The sequence below is a fragment of the Notothenia rossii genome (genome assembly GCF_949606895.1).
Source record: "Notothenia rossii genome assembly, chromosome: 4".
NCBI lineage: Eukaryota > Metazoa > Chordata > Actinopteri > Perciformes > Nototheniidae > Notothenia > Notothenia rossii.
Window position 1 is genome coordinate 29,054,242 of NC_136902.1, and position 23,585 is coordinate 29,077,826.

Genomic DNA, 23,585 nt, shown 5'->3' on the forward strand with positions numbered 1-23,585 from the left:
CTTTCTCATGAAGAGAAAAAAAGACAAATAATCACCATGCAATACTGAGTTCTGCTTTAACATCAATAACTACAGTAAACAGTTTTACAGATAAGAGTGCAAAGTTCCTAATTGTAATAATAACATTTCTAGCTCTATAATTTAAATTATTTCAAGCATTTCACAAATTTCTTTCACATGTAAAAGGGGAATATGGCTTGTGCTTTTCTCAACTTGCATCAAGCAAACATATGTCTTCAAACATTCAGTCTGTCACTGCATTGTTGTCTTTCTCCTGACTCGGCTAATGTGACACCTGGCACTGCATAGCATCCACCAGAGCACTGCACTGTACTGTATCCTGACAAATTCACTCTGATTGAGTCATTGAGGTGTTCATCAGTAAGTCTTGTCCTGAATTTGGATTTGATAAAGTTCATATCAGAGAATGCTGATTCACAGCGATATGTTGACCCAAATAAGCAGGACAGTTTCAGTGCAGCAGTTTGAATGTTTTTGAATTTCTCTGGGTCCAATAGCTTCCAGAAATCTTTGTCCATCTGATGTGCTTTCAGCTGAATGTCATTCTGGAGATTGATTATCTCCAGCTCCAACTCTGAAGCACTGAGACTGAAAAGGCTGGCCAGTTGCTCAGACATGTCAGTAACATCCACGATGTTGAATGGGTTAGCAAGGAAACTTGCACAGGGCTCAAGCTGTTTAAAGTCAAGAAACCTGTCCTCAAATTCCTGCCCAAGCTTAGTTAAGCAGTCACAGTACTTTGGTAAGTCAAGAAAGCCAGCAGCAGCTTTATTCTCCTGCAGTACTTTTTGAACAGAGGGGAAATGATGCAATTTATTTCCCTTTACTTGCTGGAGATATAGACACAGATTTGCTTTAAAGGCCTTTACAGCACTAATCATGTCACATACTGTTTTGCCATTGCCTTGTAGCTGGAGGTTAAGCTGGTTTAATTTTCCTGTCAGATCAGTCAAAAAGGCCAGGTCAAGTACCCAACCAGCATCAGATAAGATGGAGGTGTCCTCCCCCCTCTCTTCCATGAAGAGCTTTACCTCATTCAGCAAGGAGAGGAAGCGCTGTAGGATTTTCCCTCTACTCAACCACCTCACCTCAGCATGGAGAAGGAGATCTCCATATTCAGCTGACAGTTCCTCAAGAAAAACTTTGAAGCTCCTGTGTTGCTTTGCCTTCGCTCGGATAGAGTTTATTATTTGTATCACAGGTTTCATGACGTGATTGAAGTCCATAACTTTGGCACAAAGTGCTTCTTGGTGAATGATGCAATGGTAACTCAGGAAACGTGGGAAATATGGATCTGACTTACAATTTGCGATAAAACCGTTGTGGCGACCTCTCATAGCCGGGGCTCCATCAGTTGTTATGGATACAAGCTTCTCCATTTGCACGCCTTTATTTATGAAATAATTCTTAATAGAATTATACACGTCCACACCTCTTGTTGTTGTTTTGAGTGGAAGCAGTGCCAGAAATTCCTCTTTCGCCGTAAAATCCTCAAACACCATCCGGATGAACACAGACAGCTGAGCTGTGTCGCTCGCATCCACCGACTCGTCGCACTGTATGGAGAACCACTTGCACCTGACCATGTCCCGCTCCAACTGTCCCATGGCATCTACTGACAGCGCCGACACTCTCCTCGCCACAGTGTTGTTTCCCAGTTGCACATCGTCAATGGCAGACATTATCTCCGACTTGCTCTTGTGGTCTCTGAACAAAGTCTCTGCCATAACAGACATCGCTCCCTTAAGAACACCGCCATCAGTGAAAGCTTTTTTGTTCTTTGCCAAATACTGAGCGACTCGGAACGATGCTTCTGTAGCTAGGCTAGCTTTCTTGGCAGGCTTCGTGAACAATGACTGCTGCCTTTGTAGCGTAGCTTTTAATTGTTGTACCTTCTCAACGCGAAGGCAACTGCCGGCGGGATACTCCTTTGAAAAGTTTTTGTGAAGTTTTGTGAAGTGCCGCTCGACATTTCCCTTCTTCCCCACCGCAACACTCGAGCCACAAATTAAACACACACACTTGTCTTTGATGCTCGTAAATAAAAATTCATGTTCCCACTCGTCATGAAAGTAGTATATTTTAGATTTCTTCTTTGACGGACCTTCCTCAGTTGTCATGACTGCATCTTACATCTCTTTTTCTCTATCTTTCTTTATCTCAAAATATATTACATAAATAAATATGTCTCAACATGTCAACTGCACTTTAGCGCCCTCTGGTGAGCTACTCGGAAAACCTCCGCGAGCTACTGGTAGCTCGCGATCGACGTGTTGGCAACCCCTGATTTAGATAATGCATTACAATTAGCCCACACAGATGTGCTCGTCCAACAGCTGCAAAAGCTGGACAGTTCTCATTCATAACACTCCGTTCGATGTCTCACTATGGGATGCGCCTCATCGCGGAGCAAACAGAAGCATCAATCTCATTACGCCAATCCTGATTGGCTGGTGATCTTGACGTCAGCGTCAGGGAATCCACCCACCCTATAAGTAGCTTGCGCCACGTCGTAGCGTCATTCAAACACCTCTTCTCGCTTCAGAGCACATCTCGACATATCAGTAGCCGGGCTAGCTTAACGGTCCACAGACTGAACCCAAAGCTAACTTTCAGTCGACGGGCGCTCGCCGATTACTTTTCTGCTTCGCAAGAAGACTGTTAATACTAACACACCAGTTAGTATTGCAATCTACTTCGCCGTTTCTTTCTTCGGAAATAAAGGTAAGGTTTGGATTTTTCAAGCTAGTGACACACCTGTTGCTAGCTTGCCTTCCCTCACTACCGACACCACGGTAGCGAGGAAGTTTTTTCTTTTTCTCTCTCACACCAGAGGAGGAGAAGATAAAAAGGTATTAACACACCAGTTAATATTCTTTGAGAATAAAATTCTACATCGTCGCTTTTTCTCCGGATTAACGACAGGTGGGGAAAGAATTTTTTCTCGGCAACGTACCTGTTACGAGCGGGTCCTCTCCACGCCATCACCACAGCGAACGAGATGGACGCTTCTCTCCCTCACACCAGAGGAGTCAGGGACTCGTCAAGCTGGGGCTCCCAACTGGACCTCACCATGGTCTCGCCCGCGGAGGATGTCCTGGAGTTGGACTACATGGAGGACGAAGAGGATGCCTCTGAGTTCCTCCTGTCTGACTCGGATGAGCAAGAAGATGATATCTTCGTGTAATCAGCTCAGGCTGCAAAGCCGGGAGCGATGGCTGCTCTCCCGGGCGGTAGCGCACCAGCTTCGCCCTGTCTGAGCATGGACCTGCAGGCCGTGTGTCAACGCGCCGCGTCCAGGCTGGACATCCCATGGCCTGAAATGGCCAAGGAGACCTCCAGGTCTCGCTACGAGGGGAAGACTTTGCCCCAAGCAGCGAGGACAAACAGGCAGCTCCTTCTAGTCTTCCCGGAGATGCTGGACGAGGTGTCGGTCTCGTGGAGAGACCGCCCCTTCAGTAATAAGGCCCCAATCCAGGGTGCCTCCTCCCTGGACTGTGAAGGTATGGAGAGGCTCGGCCTGCTCCGCATACCGCCCATGGAACCGCTGGTGGCAGCCCACCTCCAACCGAGGCTGGCTCTGACACCAAGTAGGAACCCCACGCTACCGGTGAAGGCAGACCGATTCCAGTCAGCGATGACGGAACGGGCCTATAAAGCCGCAGCGTTGTCCGCCAGGGCATTCAGCGTATCCTCACTGCTGACCGCCTACCAGGCAGAGCTCTGCGAGGACCTGTCGAGCAAACCTGGGCCGGCCATATGGGATGAGATCGCAGCAATCACGGACATTTGCCTCCGTGTTCAGCGTTGTGCAGTCCAGGCCACGGGCAAAGTCATGGGCATAATGGTGGTACAGGAGAGAGCCAGGTGGCTCAACCTGACCAACCTCCCAGACCGGGAAAAGGAGGATGTTCTCGACATGCCTATCGTTCCCGAGGTTATTTTCGGCTCCGCTTTAGTCTCGATTCAGCGGAGGTGTGAGTCGAAAAAGAAGGAAGACGAGGCCCTCCACCTCTGTCTCCCCCGAAGGGTCCAGCCGCTACCTGCGACGGTCTCGCGGCAGTCCTTCGCCCAAGTTGCCTCACGTCCTGCCCGGTTCAAGGTACCGAGGCAGCAGAGGCCACAGCCCGCCCCAAGTCCCCAGCCCAGGAAGGAGACGAGGACGAGCTGGCCGAGAAAATCTCCGGTTCCGGCAGCAGCCGTTCAGGCACAGCCGACTCAGATTTTCAGTCACCAGTCGAGGAAGAAGAAGCGGGCAGCCTGACTGCCTCCTCTCCTCTCCTCGGTGACAGAGCTGGAAGTTCCCTTTTCCCCAGCTTCAGATTTTCGGGGTGCCACCAGGCCCCCATCTTCCCGCTGCCTCGAGTGATGCCGCAACGCCATCCTCAAGTTCGCGCCAGAAGGGAAACAGACTTAATACCAGAGACAGCGAGTTCTGCTATCTGCCTAAGTCACAAAAACACATGTCACAAATACCGTTGTTTTCGAATAAAGCATTATTCACTGTCGCATCCAGGCTTCAAGCCGAGGGCGCAGTCCAAAAAAATGAAAAACAATAAACAGTCTGTCACCTGTCCCTCTTTTGAGAGCAGCTACGGCATCTCTCAAAAGGCGGATAATAGACGGGTCTGTGAAGGCACCACCGCCACGCGCATGCGCAGTGTCGGCTGGGGTTATCAACCTGGGGTACCGCCGTGTTCAGACGCTAGAGGGCCCTATAACACAACAAATAGAGACTCAGAGGGAAAGAGACGTGACATCTCCGCTCACTTTAAGGAGCGAAAGGTGGAAGATGCTCACAGCTTCTGCTTGGTTTTTCAAGACACTAACCCCGGGCTACAGGCTCCAATTCGCTGTCACCCCCCCTCGCTTCTCGGGCATTCTGTATTCACAAGCCCGGGGAGAGTCAGCCCATATTCTGGAGCGAGAGATTCTCTCGCTACTAGAAAAAGAAGGCTATATCTATAATACCCGCCGAACAGAGTCAGAGCGGCTTTTATTCCAATTATTTCCTCGTTCCCAAACGGGGAGGGAACGGAATTCGGCCAATACTGGATTTGAGAGCTCTGAACAACTATCTCAAAAGATACAAATTCAGAATGCTCACTCACACATCTCTGCTACGTCTCGTGCGACAAAACGACTGGTTCACATCAGTCGATCTGAAAGATGCGTATTTCCACGTCCCAGTAAATTACCCACACAGGAAATATCTGAGGTTCGCATTTCAGGGTGTCTGTTACAAGTACAGAGTACTTCCCTTCGGTCTGTCTCTCAGTCCAAGAGTGTTTGTGCGATGTACGGAAGCCGCGATAGCCCCGTCAAGACAACAGGGTATTCGCCTGGCAACCTACCTGGACGACTGGCTGCTTCTCGCACAGTCGGAACAGGAGGCTATTACGCAGACAAATATCCTCGTAAAACACCTGCTCGACCTGGGTTTCATAAAAAACACAGAAAAGAGCATGTTGTCCCCAGCCCAGACTGTACTCTTCCTAGGTCTACACCTGAACTCGGTGCCCTTTACAGCCCGCCTGTCAGCGGAAAGAGTGAAAGCTTTCAGGGATTGTCTCTCTCATTTCCGGCTGCGCAAATATGTTCTCTTCAGATCATGTCTGCGGTTACTGGGGCTCATGGCGTCAGCCATCCTGGTGGTACGACTGGGACGCTTACACATGAGGGAGTTTCAGCGCTGGGTAGCCGCCCTTAGACTAAACCCCGCGCGTCATGGCGCGCGGAGAGGGATGGTCACTGTGAAATGCGTAATGGCACTGTGCAACTGGCTGCACCCGACTTTTCTAGTACGGGGCGTGCCTATGGGTGCTGTCCTATCGCGGAAGGTGGTCACCACCGACGCATGTCTGACGGGCTGGGGAGGTATTTACGAAGGTCGACCGGTGAGGGGTCTCTGAAGCAGAGACCTCCAACGGTCGCACATAAATGACCTTGAAGTTTTAGCGGTGTTCCTCACCCCGAAACGCTTTCTGCCTTTTCTCAGAGGACATCATGTCCTCCTGAGGACAGACAATACGAACACAATATCGTATATAAACCGTCAAGGGGGTTTGCGTTCTCTCCAGTTACACATGCTGGCACGCAAACTGATCTTTTGGAGCTGCGGTCGTCTCCTCTCTCTGAGAGCGACGCACGTACCAGGAGTGATGAACCTTGGGGCAGACCTGCTGTCCAGAGGTGTACCACTGTGTGCAGACTGGACTCTACATCCAATGGTTGTGAGTCAGCTGTGGATGCGTTACGGCCGAGCCGCGGTAGATCTGTTCGCATCAAAAGAAAATGCTCATTGTCAGCTGTTCTTTTCAATGCGCGATCTAAACGCACCGTTAGGCGTGGACGCGCTCGCGCACGTTTGGCCTCCGGTCCTCCTGTACGCGTTCCCACCCCTGGCTCTGATACCCCCAACTCTGGCCAGAGTGACAGAACAGCGACACACACTGATCCTGATAGCTCCGCACTGGCCTGCAATGTACTGGCTGGCGGAGATTTATCAGCTGCTGTGCGGACAGCCGTGTCAGCTCCCCCTACGCAGGGACATACTGTCTCAGGCGGGGGGGACGATCTTTCACCCACACCCGGAGCACCTGGCCCTATTCGCCTGGCCCGTGAGTGGTACAATCTGAATACAGTGGGTCTCCCGCAGAAGGTGATAAACACTATTCAGAGTGCAAGAGCTTCCTCCACCAGGTCTCTCTATGACTGTAAGTGGAGGGTGTTTGAGGAATGGTGCCTTCAAAAAGGGCACACCTCTTTTCAATGTCCTGTCGGGGTGATTTTATCATTTCTACAGGACCTAATTGATCAACACAGAGCTTTTTCTACGATCAAAGTATACCTGGCTGCTATTGCTGCATGCCATGTGGGCTTTGAGGGTAAGACAGCTAGCCAACATCCTTTGGTCTGCCGTTTTATGAAGGGAGCTTGCAGGCTCCTCCCTGTTTCCAGGCCACTGGTGCCCTTATGGGACTTGACAGTGGTTTCAGATGGGCTCACTCGAACCCCATTTGAACCCCTGGAAGGAGCTGACATGAAGCAGCTGTCGCTGAAGACAGTGCTGTTACTGGCCCTGGCATCCGCCAAGCGAGTCAGTGATATTCATGCGCTCTCTGTACATCCTTCGTGCACTCAGTTTGCCCCGGGGCAAACGAGAGTGTTGCTGAAGCCCAACCCTGCCTTTATACATAGGTATAAAGGCAGGGTTGGGCTTCAGCAACACTCTCGTGGTTGGTTCATGTACCCCAATTGACATTGAGGCATTTCCTCCGCCGCTGTGTTCCTCCGGGGAACAGCGGCCGAATTTGCTGTGTCCAGTTCGTGCTTTATGCACTTATATGGACAGGTCAAAAGAGTTTCGCTGTAGTGACCAACTCTTCATATCCTGGGCTAACCCTCAGAAGGGCAAGCCCGTTACCAATTAACGGCTCTCCCACTGGATTGTGGAAGCGATTGCTTTGGCCTATGCGAGTCAGGGTTTGCAGGCACCTACGGGTCTGCGTGCTCATTCGACTCGTGGTCTGGCTACGTCCTGGGCGTTGTTCAAGGGTGTTTCCATCCAAGACATTTGTGCAGCGGCGAGCTAGTCCTCGCCGCTCACTTTTGTCCGCTTTTACAGGCTAGACGTCTCTGCTCCTAGTGTGGCCCGAGCAGTGCTGGGCCCCGTGTTGAGTCAGAGCTCTACCTGTTAAGTTCTGGTTGGTTTGGTGATTTTCGAGATAAGCTTGTCTGGCAATATGGGAGCTTCAATATCCCATAGTGAGACATCGAACCGAGTGTTATGAATGAGAACTATAGGTTACTTACGTAACCCCAGTTCTCAGAGTAACTTGTTGTGAGATGTCTCACCAGACGGCCCTCCTTGCTAAGGTGAAGCGAGAAGAGGTGCTTATTTTGAATGACGCTGCGACGTGGCGCAAGCTACTTATAGGGTGGGTGGATTCCCTGTCGCTAACGTCAAGGTCACCAGCCAATCAGGATTGGCGTAATGAGATTGATGCTTCTGTTTGCTTCGCGATGAGGCGCATCCCATAGTGAGACATCTCACTACATGTTACTCTGAGAACTGGGGTTACGTAAGTAAACTATAGTTTTCCTGAAACCACAGGCAGTGTAACACCACAACTGTGTGTGTTGATTTATATTATCAAAATAAGAAGAAGGAACTAATCCAAAATAAGGCTGCTCGATTTGGAAAAAATAAGTAATTGCAATTATTTATAACATTATAATTGCGATATGATTCACAATATTGGAGGGATTGATTATTTAGCATCATTATTCTCATTATCATTATAAGATTTCTGTTTTCACCCTCTGTCTAAAACCAGAGCCCATTCTGCTCTAATTGGTTAGCTGGCCGGCTCTGCTGTGATTGGCAGGGTTGGGTTGTAACGGAATACATGTAACGGCGTTACGTAATCAGAATACAAATATCAAGTAACTGTATTCAGCTCGCGTTAAACCCCTGGCCGAAATGTCCTTAAACTGAAGTCCAAGTTCGACATTTGAATTCATGTCCTAGGACAGAAGGCGACACGCCGATTCTAAGCCGTGTCCCTCACTCTTCACATCCCAAGCTGCATCCCCAAAAAGTTGATTATGTTGTTACATCGTTTCAGATGTTATGTTTCAGTAGTGCTCTTGATAAGCCATTAAAACAGTAAAAACACGTTCCGTTTCCTTTTGCTTTTTGTGTCTCTTGTTCACCAAAACATACCCATCTGTGATGGAAAAAGAAAGTAATCCAAAAGTATTGTAAAAGTAATCTGATTACTTTTTTAAGACACGTAACGGTAACTGTATTCGGATTACTTTCAGAGCTATGTATTCAGTAATCAGTAACTGATTACAAAGTAACCCTCCCAACCCTGGTGATTGGTCAACCGCTTAGAGATGTCCCGCCCCTTAGCCTATCACGTACAATGTGTTGGAGCGATAGCCAATAGAAGTGCAGGTGTTACGTAGTGATGTCACTATGTTACTGCAGTGGAGGCATCTCAGGCAGGGGGGGAGTGTGTGGGACAGAAACTCCCTCTGGACAGAACATTGGGATTTTAGCTTTTGCAGACCATTTACGTGCACTGAAACCTTTTAAACACACAACATGAAAGGGAAAACCCCCCAAAACATAATAGGGCCCCTTTAAATATTGTTCTTCCTACGATATGAACATTGTGCCAGCCCACATTTTATTTTGTATTCAATTTTTTTACATTTGTTCAGCCCTAATGCAGAGTTTTTAGGCAGTTACAGTAGCTCTGCTCAAAGTGTGAATGTTTCCCTTTAACCAAGCAGAGAAACCACCAGAACTTGGATCTTCCATTCCTGCTGTTATAGTAACAAAACATTCATATATGTGCACAAAATACCAAATGTGTGCACTTATTAAGTCCATTTGAGGTTATGAACTTCTCATTTGTGTGCCTCCGTAGTTTTTACAGTTAATAAAAGCATATTTCTGAGATGAGGCAAATGCACAAACATTTGGACATAAAATGACTTGAAGTTGCAATGAATGCCTTTGATTACCCGAGTCTTACTTCAAACACGGCTGTAAGTTTTGGTCAACTACATTAGAAAGCATAAAGAGATCATCATATATTTTGAGACATTAGGACTTGTATTTGTTCCATCCATCCTGACCAAATGATCCTTTAACATACTGAGGGAGAGATTTGAGGCAGAAGCCACATTATCATTGTATTCTCATTACACTCCCTCATTATAAATACAGTCATTCAGCTCTGGACTACGAGCAATTATATGCATCACAATCTTGCAATGCTACCATCATCAGGCTTTATTTGCCATTTCAACAGGAACCTTTCATCATTTTGGAGCATCTTTCCTCGTTCAAATACATCACGTTGTCAACTAAACCTTCATTAATCTGATGTGTTTTCTTTAGGAGAGCTTACGGGTCAATCAAAGCAGAGCCAGAGCCAAGGCTCAGAAGGAAGAGCAGCGACAGAGACAGCTGAGAGAGTCCCTGCAGGCCGAGGGATTCAACAGTATCCAGCATATGTACCAGCAGAAACAGCTAGAGGAGATGCAACGAAAACAAGAGTATGTCCTCTCCTCTCCCTTTCTTCTCCCACACGCATGTCCTCCACTCCCACGCCGTGCAGCAGCGTGTGGGTGTTTTCTCTCGCTCATGGCCGCGTTTCAGTATCATTCAGTGTTGTTGATTTGCAGAGGTGGAGAAAGTACTCAGAGGCTTTACTTAATTAAAGTAGATAGTCTTATAATACTATATTACAGTATATATTCTCATTACGCAGAATGGCTTTTTTAAAACCGTTATACAATATTATTATTTTGTTTTTATCAATATCATTTTGCGATTTGTCAATGTGGAGCAGATTTTATTATTTTATTTGTATTATTTATATTTTATTTTGTATAATATTAGTATTATTGCTGTTATTATTTGTATTATCATGTATTTATTTAACTATTGTTATGTCTTAATCCAACAAGGAGGATGCATAAAAATACATTAATCTCAAAAGTTATTGCCCAAAAATGTTTTAATTACATTTGTTTTATTTTTTTAATGGCTAAAAAATCTAATTGGTATCAAAGATCATTCCTAAATATTTGAATTTGAACGTTTTTCATTATTTGTCTACTAACGCTAAGCTGTGGATTCACAATATATTTTAAGCCTATTCAGTCAAATACATCTTCACGATCATTGTCATTATGTCTTATTATATTTTTTGATAGCTAGTTACTATGAGCAGTGGCGGCTGGTGGAAAATATCTTTGGTGGGGCTGTTGATATAGTGAGTAAAAACATTTTGGGGGGAAAAATGACCCCTTAAATTGGGACTTCTGGTGATGTAATGGCCCCATAAAATCGTGGTTCTAGGGCCAGGAACAACCAAGCTGAGTCGGGCTGAGTATGCTAAACTAGAGAGAGAATCGCTGTCAAGGGGGCTACAACTACAACAAGATGAACATATTTGACCGTGATTTAATTGTAATACACGTTTCAAAATGATGCCGAAGTAACAACATACTGATACCGGATAGTAAAAACTATGAATTAAGGCTTTGACAAGTCTGCAGACAGACGGCAGGCAAAAAACCTTTTAAAATGCGTGTTTTCTAATGGAGATTTGGCTAAGCTAACGTTGTAAATGCTCCGACCGTCCACACTCACAACAACGGCCTATACAGACATAAATAAACCAGCGACTGTATTCGCCATGACACAGACAGTATGTGGTTTGTACTTGTTTAACTTTTGTCTAGTTTCTGAACAGATATGAAGAGCTGTGAGCTCTGAGTGCTAAGAGCTAACGGCTGTGTTTTTTTTCTGGGGAGCTCATTGAAGATGACGTCACGGCTCCACCTACACTGCGTTACTATAGATACTACCCCAGTTCCTCACGAGTCTAAAAAACAACTCACGTCAACGCACGTGAACAACGTGGGCGCCAACGTGAGCGCCCTCGTGACCAAAATATTTGACGGCGCTGATTGGCTGAAATTATGTTTCGGCGGCACAGTTTACTATTGAGACTTTTGCAACGTGCTGGTTGCTGCTGTTTGGCTCGGGGGCAGCGTCCCGTAATGATAAACTAATGCCAAGGGCAAGGCCGGGCAGGAAACATGTGACTTATCAGTAACTTTAGACATCGTAACACAATTTTAAACAAGATTTTATTGTAGATTATACATTTTACTGATACCAATTGTATGATATTTACCTTGTTCATTAAAAATAAAAAATAAAAATATTTTTGAAATATATATATATATATATATTTTTTTTATTTAATTAAAAAAAAATTGAAAAAAATTGTATGTGGGAAGAGGTGGGGCGGCGCCCCTATGGGCCGGCTGCCACTGACTATGAGGTATAAATAAGTGTAATGGAGTACAATTTTTGACTTGTAAATGTGTTGTTATAGAAGTGATCAACGGCATTAAATTGAAATATCGATTAAAGTACTAGTATGTCCAATAGTTCTTAAGTACAATACTTAAGTAAATGTACTTGTTGACATCGTACCATGGTTGCTTTGCCTTCTTTCTCAGGCAATTAGAAGAGAGGCAGAAGTCAAAGAGAGTGGAGATTGTGGAGAAGATCCTTCAGGAGGGCCCGCTGGTGGAGAGCAGAAAGAGAAACCCGCCACCGACGCCTAAACTGTCATTAACTGACAAGTACCCGTCTCTGAGGAGGGCCAGAGAGAAGCTGCTGCACTACCTGGACCGCAGACCCCCAACGGCCACAGAGGAGAGAGCTGCCATCGTGAGTGGCTCATAGGGTGGTGCAGGAAGGAGTCCTAAAAAAGGGAATGAGTCAGAATGTTAACACTTCCGGGTCCTTCATTTGATAGTATATGTTTTTTTGACGTGTTTTAGGTTTGATGCTTGAAAAAAAGTCGGTGGCTAACATACACTTAAGAGATTGTCACGTCTTGTCACACGAAATCACCCAACTCGAGAATATCCAAACCTTCTTTATGTCATAAAAACGCCCTTTGTTAACATAATGAGACGACTAAATGTAAGCACGTCGAACATTAGGCGCCTTTAGCTCAGGGGTGATGATCGCAGCCATGTTTCCGTAATCTTCTGCATTTATAGCCTAACGTTAGCTATTTTACGACTTGGCAATTGCATGTATCATATGAGTGGTGGATATCATCCTGCTAAACAAAACGTGTAGGTATCATAAATGTGTGATCACATTTTTCTGCAATTTCTACGAAATCCCATTGCTTTTTGTCGAGGGACTTCCTGCGATGCTAACTTCAGGTTCGCCCTAGAAAAAATGTCATTACTGCACCACTGTGGTCCACTGTATTTTCATCAATCATGACCCGATGTGTGTTTTTGCAGCAGTTGAGAGACTTTAGCAGCTCGTCATCAGCCTCCTCTGATGTTGACGACCAAGAGGAATCCACCAACCAGGAAGAGGACCACCCGAGCCTTTCTGACAGCCTGGCTGAGCCTGAGTTCTCTGGCCTTTGGGACCAGAACTACAAGGTACGCTAAAGAAAACACCACAGCTGAACAAAAGAAAATCCCTGCAAGCGGCTATATATAAACACTCATACATCATGTCCTATTCACAGCAAACACATGCTTTTTCTATGGATGTGCTTATTGCATTTATTTCCACTGCTGAATTCCCTACCTGCACACTGACGCATGGATCATGAATAATTCTATTTAAAGGCACTTCACTGATTTGAAATAGTTGTGTAGCGTGTTGGAAGTTAACAGAAAAGAGGATTCTACTGACTTCTTCACTGATTTAATAAGGGACAAGTTCAATTCCCTGTAGCCATACTGTACCTCTGGCTTGTTAGTGTGTTCACACACAGCGGTCAGTGTTTAAGGATGGGACACCAGTGAGGGATTGTTCTCATTCCTGCACAACTAACTCCTACTTGTTAGTCAGGGTTGGGGTCTTTGGGGTTTTTCAAGTTTAAACGTCTTTTTTGTGAGTCCATAACCCAAAGATAATTACTTGTATATGATTTTTTGAAGAGGAAAAACTGAAAATCTTAATATTTGACAGGCTGAAGTATTACTTAAACAATAACTCATGATCAAAAAAGTTTGGGATTATTTGACAGCTGATCAATTGATCTCCTAATCTTTGCAGCTCTACATTGCAAGTGAAAAGAGACACATAGGTAACACAGTCTGTTTTCATTCTCCCAGGACAACAATCAGGCCACAGCGCTGAGGAAAATAGGACAGGTTGGAACAATCCAGGTTTTTTAGAGCTTGTAATGATATATAGGAATTTAGGATATAAAAGAGCGTTTCTGTTTGCCAACAACTAGATTCATTAACGGGACAATATACATTAGTGATGTGAGTCATTAGTGCTGTAACAATTAAAGGACAATTCATTGATTCATCAATATAGAATAAAGAAAATATATATGTATGATTTTAGAAGACATTTCCTCTGAATTCTCTAAAAATATTTAAAATGTTATTTTTTGTCATTTTATTGACTTAATACAATGATGTTAATTGTTATTTATAATCAAATTATTATTTGCAAAACATATTACAGTATACAACCCTCACATGCCATGCACACTTGGAGTTCTCTTCCATACCAGAAAATGGAACTGTGACATGTTCGATGTTTGACCTCAGCTCTGCCCCTGCTCTTTATCTATCCAGCTAACTGTGGCTAATGCTACTTTAACAATTCCAGAAATAGTTCCTGGCTCAGCTCATTAATCCATTTAAATACATCATTAATAGAATAACAATGATACAACCATGATGCTTGTCATTATTAAAAACAATGGATATATTATTATTACTTTTCACCTTTTCCAGCATATGTCAGTTGACCTTCAGCTTCATTTCCTACAAATATTTTGGAATTTAAAGGTTTTACAGTAATTTATATAAATATGATAGCAATATGAATGCTAATGCTGCAGTGCATTGACAGCACCAAAATGATTTATTGGGCTTCTCGTGGTATTTCTTTGTAGCAGAAACCTGCTGACACCGAGGTGAGTTCTCTCCCATCCTGTCCCCCCCCTCAACACACACATAACTACACACTTGAATGTGGGGCGACAGGCATCACTTCTCATCGCGCTAGTGCGCTTGAGGCCTCGGAGCGAACGCGGTGCTACAGCTCCGAGCTCTGAGCTCTGAGCCGGAGACAAGTGAGGTGGAAGCGGTGCAGATCAGACTCATTCCCTGTTAAAGGCTACTTCTCAACACAGTAATGGCCAGTGCAGTAGACCAGCACAGCAACGTAACACAGTTCATAAGATCATTCATGAGGCGGAGAATGATGATGTAATGTCATGTCACTTGTGCTTTACATTACATCCTCAGAATAAGCCTTGCTATGTGAAACATGGCTTTTAAAACATAATTTCACTCCTTTGTTTCTCCTTAATATACGTATACAATAGCTTTATTGTTGGAATACTCATGTTATTCCAGTATTCAACAAAACTTTTTTTGGTGTAAAATGGTTTTCTAGAACCTTGCTGACAAAGTAGTATAACCTTTTTCAAATATTTAATTAAATGTAATAACATTATGAATTAAGATGGATATTATTTTACTGTTGAAAATCAAATTCCTCTGTCAAACTTTTTTTTAAAACAAGTATTTATTCTTGACCATTGACATTTGGAAGTGTTAACATAAAAAACTACATAAAATGTTAGCTCCATTGATTATTATTATTTATTATTTCCACTGATAAATCCCAACTCCATAAAAACTTATCCAGAGCGTTCTGCTAACACCTTTTCTAGAACTAAACATATCCCTAACATTCCTGTAATGCAGTTTCCTGTTTCCTATCAACAACATGTATGACTACTGATCTGTATTAAGCTAGTGTCCCATTATATCTCAAGATGGAGCAGATTACTGATATCATAGCAACAATAAGCGTCAAATTGACTTTAGCTAAAGATAAAGCTACATGTCTATATTACAGCAGACCAAGCCGATAGGAAGTACATTGTAATAATCTCATTAAAGGATTTCATAATACTATGTTAAAGAGGTTTCATCTTGTTTGCACGTGACTAATATACAGTTAGTATTCAGGCATAGTATAGCCCCTAGCACTCAAAGGAGAACATTTTTTAATAGCAGGAAAAATCTAAGGAAATGAAGTAAATATGAAAAGTAAAAAACATGTTTGAGATAATAATCTTACGATGTGAGAAATTTAGTTTAAAATGTTTATTATTTAAAATGACTTCACTAGCTGTTGCTTCCCTGTGTGGTTACAGAAGCTCCTGAATGAAAAAACAACATTGGAACAGGCAGAAGTAAAGCAAGAAGAACCGGCAATGGCCATTGGAAAGCTCAACCTCCCTCCTAAAAAGGTTCTTGAGAAAGAATTGAAAGGCCCTCCGTTCCTCAGTAAACCAGAAGTCATCCTCTTCAAGGTACCACACTACTGCTTCTGTAGAAACACGTCCTGAAATGTCTTGTGTGTCATGTACACGTTTCCCATTTAAAACTATGTTAGTCTAACTACATTTTCTGTTTTAGGACTTCGAATTGGGTAAAACGTATAAGAAGAAAATCGTCCTGACTAACATTAGCTACATCACCAACCACTGCAAGCTGCTTGGGGTCTCGACCCACCTGAAGGATTTCATCACTATCAAGTAAGATGTTACACTGTCACTAAACACACACCAGTGACCACACTGCAGGGCACATGGGGCAAAAAGTGTTCCTGAAATCATGACAAACACAATCACTAGGACAGTATGCAAATAAATGCTTCAGATGACATCACTTGAGGCGATAGATCAGATTTGACGCCTGTGTTTCTACAGTATGCATTAGAACTTCCCAAGTACCCCTTAAACAAGCAATACAAAGCAACAGAGACTTTCAACCAATTACATAACAATGTTTGATTGTGTTATGTTGTTTCTCCCTGCTTCTAGTCTTTGAGTTAAACTTGGCGACACATAACTTGGACCTAACTCTCTACATCGGGTCTAAGAAAATAATTGTTGACCTGTCTTTTGAAAGTTAATCTACAATTTTACAATGCACTCATAATACCATCTTTTCACCCCCTGTCTGAAACGGGAACCCAGTCTGCTCTGATTGGTCAACTGCTTACTCTTTTGAAAATGTCCCGCCCTTTAGCCCATCACGTACGATAAGTTTGGAGCGTTAGCCAATAGAAGCGCGAGTGTAACATAGTGATGTCACTATGTTACTGAAGTAAACAAATTCATCAAATGGAGGCGTTTCAGGCAGGGGAGGGTAATGTGTGGGAGAGAAACTCCCTCTGGAGGGAACACAGGGATTTTAGCATTTGAAGACCATTTACATGCACACAAATAGATATAGAACACACAAGGAAAAGGGAAAACAGCTAAAACAGAGCTCTCTGCAGTGCTGCTCGAGCCGACCTGAGGAGGGGAATTACAAAAGCCAAGACAGACTACAAAAAAAGGATTGAGGACCACCTCACAAGCAACAACCCTAGGCAGGTGTGGCAGGGCATTAAGAACATAACCAACTACAGGGGGTGTGACACGACAACTGGGGACTCAAGCGTGTCGCTAGCAGAGGAACTGCACTGCTTCTTTGCTCGCTTCGAGACACCACAGCAGCAATCAGCAACTTCACCCCAGCCCCCAACCGCCTCCAGCACCCCCCCACTTACTGTGGAGGAGCATGATGTGAGACAGGTGCTCAAAGCAGTGAACCCCAGGAAGGCTGCTGGTCCAGATGGAGTACCTGGGAAGGTGCTCAGAGCGTGTGCCAACCAGCTCTCACAGTAAAGGTCTTCACCAGCATTTTTAATCTCTCCCTGAAACTCTCTGTTATCCCACCTTGCCTTAAAACTGCCACACTATCATTCCTGTTCCTAAAGGCACGGACACACCAGGCCGATTATCGCCGTTGGTGGGCGTCAGGCCGACGATGACCGTCGACACGCCCTACTCAGATTGGTGTGTCCCGCACCGTTGGGTCTTTTCAGCCGTGCCGACGCCTTTTCGGCCGAAAACCCGCCGTCGGCCAAAGGCAGTTGGCAAAATTAATCACTCTTATTGGCTGTTCAGCTAGCGAATCAGTGCATGAGAAGCGAAACGGAAGTGAGGGACCCAAACAAACTATTAAGAAGGCAAATCTGAGATTTCATTTAACTCCAGCTCTCGACACAGGTTCGGGAAAGCCCCATGAGCTTCTCGTTGTATAGTGAAAATGGAACGCACACGCTATTTGTTGTTTGTTTATATCACGCAGTCTGTTCTTCTTCTCTCGGTTATCACGCAGTCTGTAATCGGATTGTTGCCTCTTTAGAATGACGAATACACACTACCGCCGCCTGTTGGTAAGGAGAGTTATTGCCACTCACGCATGCGCAGTTCGTACGTGCAACTTGGCCGTCGGCTGAAGTCTTTGCGGTGTGTTCCAGTGCAACACATGGCCAAAACGGAGAGACGCGAGGCGACGCAACAGTCAGGGTCCATCTGTGTCAGTTCTTTGTTGTCAGATTGGTGTGTCCGGGCCTTTAGAAAGCAACCACAGACAGCCTTAATGACTACCACCCCATTGCCTTAACACCTGTGATCATGAAGTGTTTTGAGAGGCTGGTGTTGCATCAGATAAAGGCCTGCCTTCCCCCCACGTTCGACCCACACCAGTTTGCCTACAGAGCAAATAGATCCACTGAAGACGCCATAGCCATAGCTCTCCACTCTGCACTGAGCCACCTGGAGCATCGTGGGAGCTACGTCAGATTGCTCTTTATTGACTACAGCTCAGCGTTCAACACAATCATCCCGGACATTCTAGTTTGCAAACTATCAAACCTAGGCCTTCCCCCACCCGCCTGTTCCTGGATCAAAGATTTCCTCACTAACCGCCCCCAGCGTGTGAGACTTGGCCCCCATCACTCCTCCACCCGCACTCTCAGCACCGGCTCTCCTCAGGGCTGTGAGCTGAGCCCTATCCTGTACTCGCTCTACACCCACGACTGCAGTCCAGCCCACCCAGAGAACATCATCGTCAAGTTTGCTGACAACATCACTGTGGTGGGGCTCATCTCAGGAGGAGACGAGTCGGCCTACAGGAGTGAGGTACTGAAGCTCTCAGAATGGTATTCAGTGAACAACCTGGCACTGAATCCCACAAAAACCTAAGAGATAATCGTAGACTTCAGGAGGAATACTACCAACCTCGCTCTCCTCGACATTAACGGCGAGTGTGTGGAGAGGGTCCATATCTTCAACTTCCTCGGCGTACTCATCACCAACAACCCTTTCCTGGAAGGACAACACCACAGCTGTCATCAAGAAGGCCCAGCAGCGTCTGCCCTTCCTGAGGATACTCAGGAAGAACAACTTGGCCACTAAGCTGCTGGTGACCTTCTACCGCTCTACCATTGAGAGCCTACTAACATACTGCATCCCAGTGTGGTACGCCAGCTGCACTGAGGCCGACAGGATGAGGCTCCAGAGAGTCATAAAAGCAGCACAGAGGATCATCGGCTGCCCTCTCCCCTCCCTGATGGACATTTACACCTCCCGCTGCCTCAGAAGAGCCAAAAACATTTTTAAGGACAGTTCACACCCTGGCTGTCCCCCGTTCAACCTGCTGCCCTCCGGCAGGCGCTACAGGTGTATCAAATCCAAAACAAACAGACTCAAAGACAGTTTTTTCCCAAGAGCCATCATTGCTCTTAACACCAGAAAGTCATACCTCTTACTCATCCTACATGTGAAATAAATGTGACTCTGTATATATATACATATATATCATTATTATTATTATTATTATTATTATTATTATTATTATAAATACACACCTACTATTATTATTTATTACATTATAGATTTTGTGGGGGAAACTTCTGTGTAGCAATGCAGTGGGAGTCACCGACTCAGGAAGGAGACACGGGAAGAGCAGGAGCTTTGATGTCAAACACTGATGGTTTATTTAGGAGCTTCGGCCGGAGAATTCACAAAACAAGTCCAAGAGCCAGAGGTTCTGACTTCACGGTAGAGTTGCCACGTCAAATCTGAAGAACTCTACCCCAGGCCCATCTATTTAGCTAGTTCAGAGAGAATAATCAACATTGTGCATAACAAGATAGAATCATAACACCTCTATCAGCTGACGCCAACAGGCAGGAACAGGGAGACAAAACACTGCCAAGCCTGTGCTCAGTCAGGACAGTTTGAACTGATAAACTGGGTCAAAGTTATGGGCCTTGGAAAATATTTCCCCAACAGATTTTATTTTTATATTCCTTTTTCCTAAGTATGTATGCTGCGTGTATTTGTTGTCTTATGTTGTGATGTGTTTTGTTTTGATGGCACCCTTGAAAGGGAGAAGCATTTATTTATCTCATTGTACATGTATAAATAATGACATTAAACTATTCTATTCTATTCTATTCTAAATCATAATAGGCACTCTTTAATGTAGCTATTTAAAAATCAGATTGATTGATTCTATTTATGGATTATCAGGCAAAAGAAAAGCAAAGGATGCTTGAGTGTTTCAAATTCAGGTTTTGTGACAATAGCTACAGGTGTTGGGTTTAAATGTTAAAGCTCCTACATACTGCATTTTTGACAGCTTTAACTACCACATGGGAACATCTGTTGATGCATCACCACTCAATACCACCACTTGTTGTCATGTAAAGAGACAATGGAGTGGACGTGAAAGCAGAGCCTTTCCTCCCACATATGGACGCCAGCTTGGCTCCACACGATCTCAGCTCCTCTCATGAGACTCAATGAGTCAGTCTACGTCTCTGCCTTCTCCTGCTTCTTTCTCTACGCCTGCCAGCAACCCACAGGCAGGGGAAGAGATGCATTGTTCTCCAGGTCACTCGCTGTGTATCACTTTCCCGTCAGCTCCCCCGTGACTTGATGTGGTTTCTTCTTCTCTCTTCTTTCTGCCTGGCTGAGCGAAGAGTCTCCCAGGCTACAGCAGGGTCAGCCGGAAACTACTGATGCCGTTCTTCTCCAGCATTAGCACTGGACCACTTGTCTGAACACATCACTTTATAGTTCTCTGATCTTAACTCACATGTAGCAAACATGCACTTACTGTGTTATAGTGTTGATTAAATCCACTCATCTTGCCATCTTTCTTTCATGTTACTGACAGTACACTCAATCTCTCTTCAGATAGTTCAGGATAAAACACAATTTGAAAGTAAAAATGGTTTGAAAATGAATAAGATTAATACACATAATTACAACAGGAGCTCCCTGCTGTTATTTTTTTACATTAGATTCATCAGTTCTGAAAGATACAAACAAAATGTCTTCTTGATAAAGCTTTATTAGTTTCCCCACCAGATGGTTTGTTACACAAAGACATTGGAGAAGCCGTCAATGGAAACAGTTTGGAAAAGGGGAGGAACTTTCAAGAAATACTTTCCATGTGATAGGATGAACAATCTAATGAAGTATACAAATATCTATCCACTCTAGAAACCCCATAGTGCCATTCTTTGCTTTTCTTTCTAAATTGGGAAATAACTGGTAATGATGCAGCCTCTCTAACCTCTCTAGGAGCCGCCATTGACGTTTTGAATTCAAACACGCTGTAGATGTTCATTTGTCCAGGCTTCTGAAACGTATTCCTTGAAGCCTGACAAGTAGGGTTATTGTGTAATATCGCAATAATGTGCCATACTCAGCCACTTCATTAATATTCCCTGAAATTACTGAAAATGTAAAATAGAAAATTAATTAAATTCAAAAGCTATAAAGCCCTAATTCAGATCAATACAATCAGGGGTTTTGCTTATACAGCTTTACATGGTATGGTTTGACCAGTTATAGCCCTCGTCAACCAGCATGCTGTTAGATGGCCATCTCCCAGAAACCTGACATTTTAGTCACTCTTGGCTCATATCACTTGTTACAGCAGATCCTGAACTCCCCAGATGGCAGGCAGTTTTTGTACATATTTACAAGGTGTTGGGAAAAATGATGTTACCAATCAAAACACCAAATACCAAGACAAAGACAGTTTTCTTTGTTTAAAGTATGCATCAACACGAGAGATGTTGAGCCAAAGTTGTGCAATTTTTCTTCCCCAGCCACAAATGTTGCTCAGCAGCAGTAAAGTGAACTAACGTTTTATTGAGAATGTTTGTTTTAATATAGCTTCAATTCAGCAGGTGTTGATTGTACTCGCATTGTATTGACTCCAATGGATTTTTGTCTTAGTAATTTGAGTTTTTTGATGCTTAACACCTGTCTGACTTTGTTTCTGTGTTTGCATATAGTAGAAGTCTAGAATGTTTTACTTAATTAAACAAAATCGAATAGAAATTGCTTTATCATAACTTGTACTGTATTGATGTTTTAGCTTCTATTTGGATTCATTATGATAACTTAATAAAGATGAATCCTTAACATTGAAAAACCTTTTAAACTGTCAACAAAGCTTTCATTTAGGGCATTCTGTGTATGTTCATTTCATTCAATAATTGGATCTGCTGTATCCCCTCTCCACTAGGTCAAAACAACAGCCCAGGACTGCCAGAATTGGTTTTCGATTAACTAGTACTAATATTGGTACTCGAAAAAATTTAACAATTTGAGGACAATGGAGCATTAACTAGTAAGAAAACCTTTTAAACTGTGTTTCAGTAATCAAAAAAAGCAACTAAATCTGATCTGTAAGGTATCCTAATAGTTATTTTGATGCCAATAGAAACTGCTGTAAAATAATTGATCTAAAATGGTTGAATCTTTTCAAAGGCAACAAAACATGTCTCTCACTTGGGTGGAGTAATATAGAAAATTGCAGTCGCTATTGATAATAGGTAGGCTATTTAAAAATAGTGATTTGTTTAGGACGTGTCAAGCTATTCTCTTACCAAAATGTGATCTACTGTTTTTTGGAACCAAGGTGATATCATTTACTATCCACAACTTTTGCTAATGAAGAGCAAATAAACAGAGTGAGTCCAAACATGTATTATTTAGTACGAACATCAGTCAAAACCGCAGTGGAGCTTTATTTCCTATATCATGCCAGTGTATCTTTCGTATTCAAAACAATCACCTAGGACTACTACGTTTTTCTCGTAGGGCAAATACCATTACCATGCAGGAACAAGCATTATATTCTAGCAAAGTATTCTAAGTCAAGAGATCAAGCTCTCACACACTACAGAAACAGTATTCAGGTAATCTTCACAAGCATTTTCAGAGACTTGATGCTTAACTGTAGATCGCCTTCCGACATGGTTAAGAGCATGGGGGGGTGTGAGCTCTGCTGAACTGAATAATGATCTGAGAATGCTTATTGATTTACTGTAGGAGAAACCAATGGGCCTGAATTTAAAATAGAACACCCGGCATAGTTAGTGATACTGTACAGCCACGGTCCCAGCTTCATCACTTCAGTTGACTGCAATAAATATGGTGTAAAGTATATGGCCTCGTTTGCAGTGCGTTATACTGTATAAGGCTGGAACGGGCTTTCTGAAACACTGCCTCACTTAGCATTTAATCCCAAGTGAACTGCTCTATTTTATCTTCACGTGTATTTTCATACCAGCTGTCCTGAAGCCATGAAAGATGAATGGTACCAATAAGGATGGAAATTAGCATTAAAGAAAAATAAATGCTGATGAAAGTTCAATATGACATTTATAACTAGCAGTTTCAATGTCTTTAAATGTTCTGTTCTTCTACAGACACATTTTAAACATTGTTTAGTTCTGGAAAAGTTTGTTTGTATCGTAGACGGCAGCCTGCTACACAACACAAGATCCACAGAATTCAAACAACTTCCCACAACCCATTAGCTTTCCTGCTAAATGATACTACTAATCATATTAGCAAACATGACCACATGTGTGTCTCACTTTTAGCTGAAGTGACAGAACAATCATCCACCAGGGAAAAGTGCCCTGTTAACGTCAGGCTAGAGAGCTAATTGACTAGTCAGCTGCAGCCCATTAAAAAGCATGTCAATGTCACTTTTGTCATGTTAGATGCTAGTGTGGTCCTTACAACTCGCTGTTTTCCCATGACTTGTAGCAACAGCGAAGGTTAGCTTAC

At 43.8% G+C, this 23,585-nt stretch overlaps 1 protein-coding gene across 4 annotated transcripts in view; it reads left to right on the forward strand.

The window, feature by feature from the left end:
• cfap74 (cilia and flagella associated protein 74) overlaps positions 1-23,585 on the forward strand; it is an 88,726-nt gene that overhangs the window by 13,428 nt on the left and 51,713 nt on the right. For 3 of the 4 annotated variants that reach the window (XM_079674862.1, XM_079674865.1, XM_079674863.1), the window contains exons 10-14: positions 9,941-10,098; positions 12,082-12,295; positions 12,889-13,035; positions 15,795-15,953; positions 16,060-16,178. In XM_079674862.1, coding sequence (XP_079530988.1) covers positions 9,941-10,098; positions 12,082-12,295; positions 12,889-13,035; positions 15,795-15,953; positions 16,060-16,178 — 797 coding nt within the window. The remainder of the gene's footprint in view (positions 1-9,940; positions 10,099-12,081; positions 12,296-12,888; positions 13,036-15,794; positions 15,954-16,059; positions 16,179-23,585) is intronic. The other variant, XM_079674864.1, reaches the window with a different exon arrangement.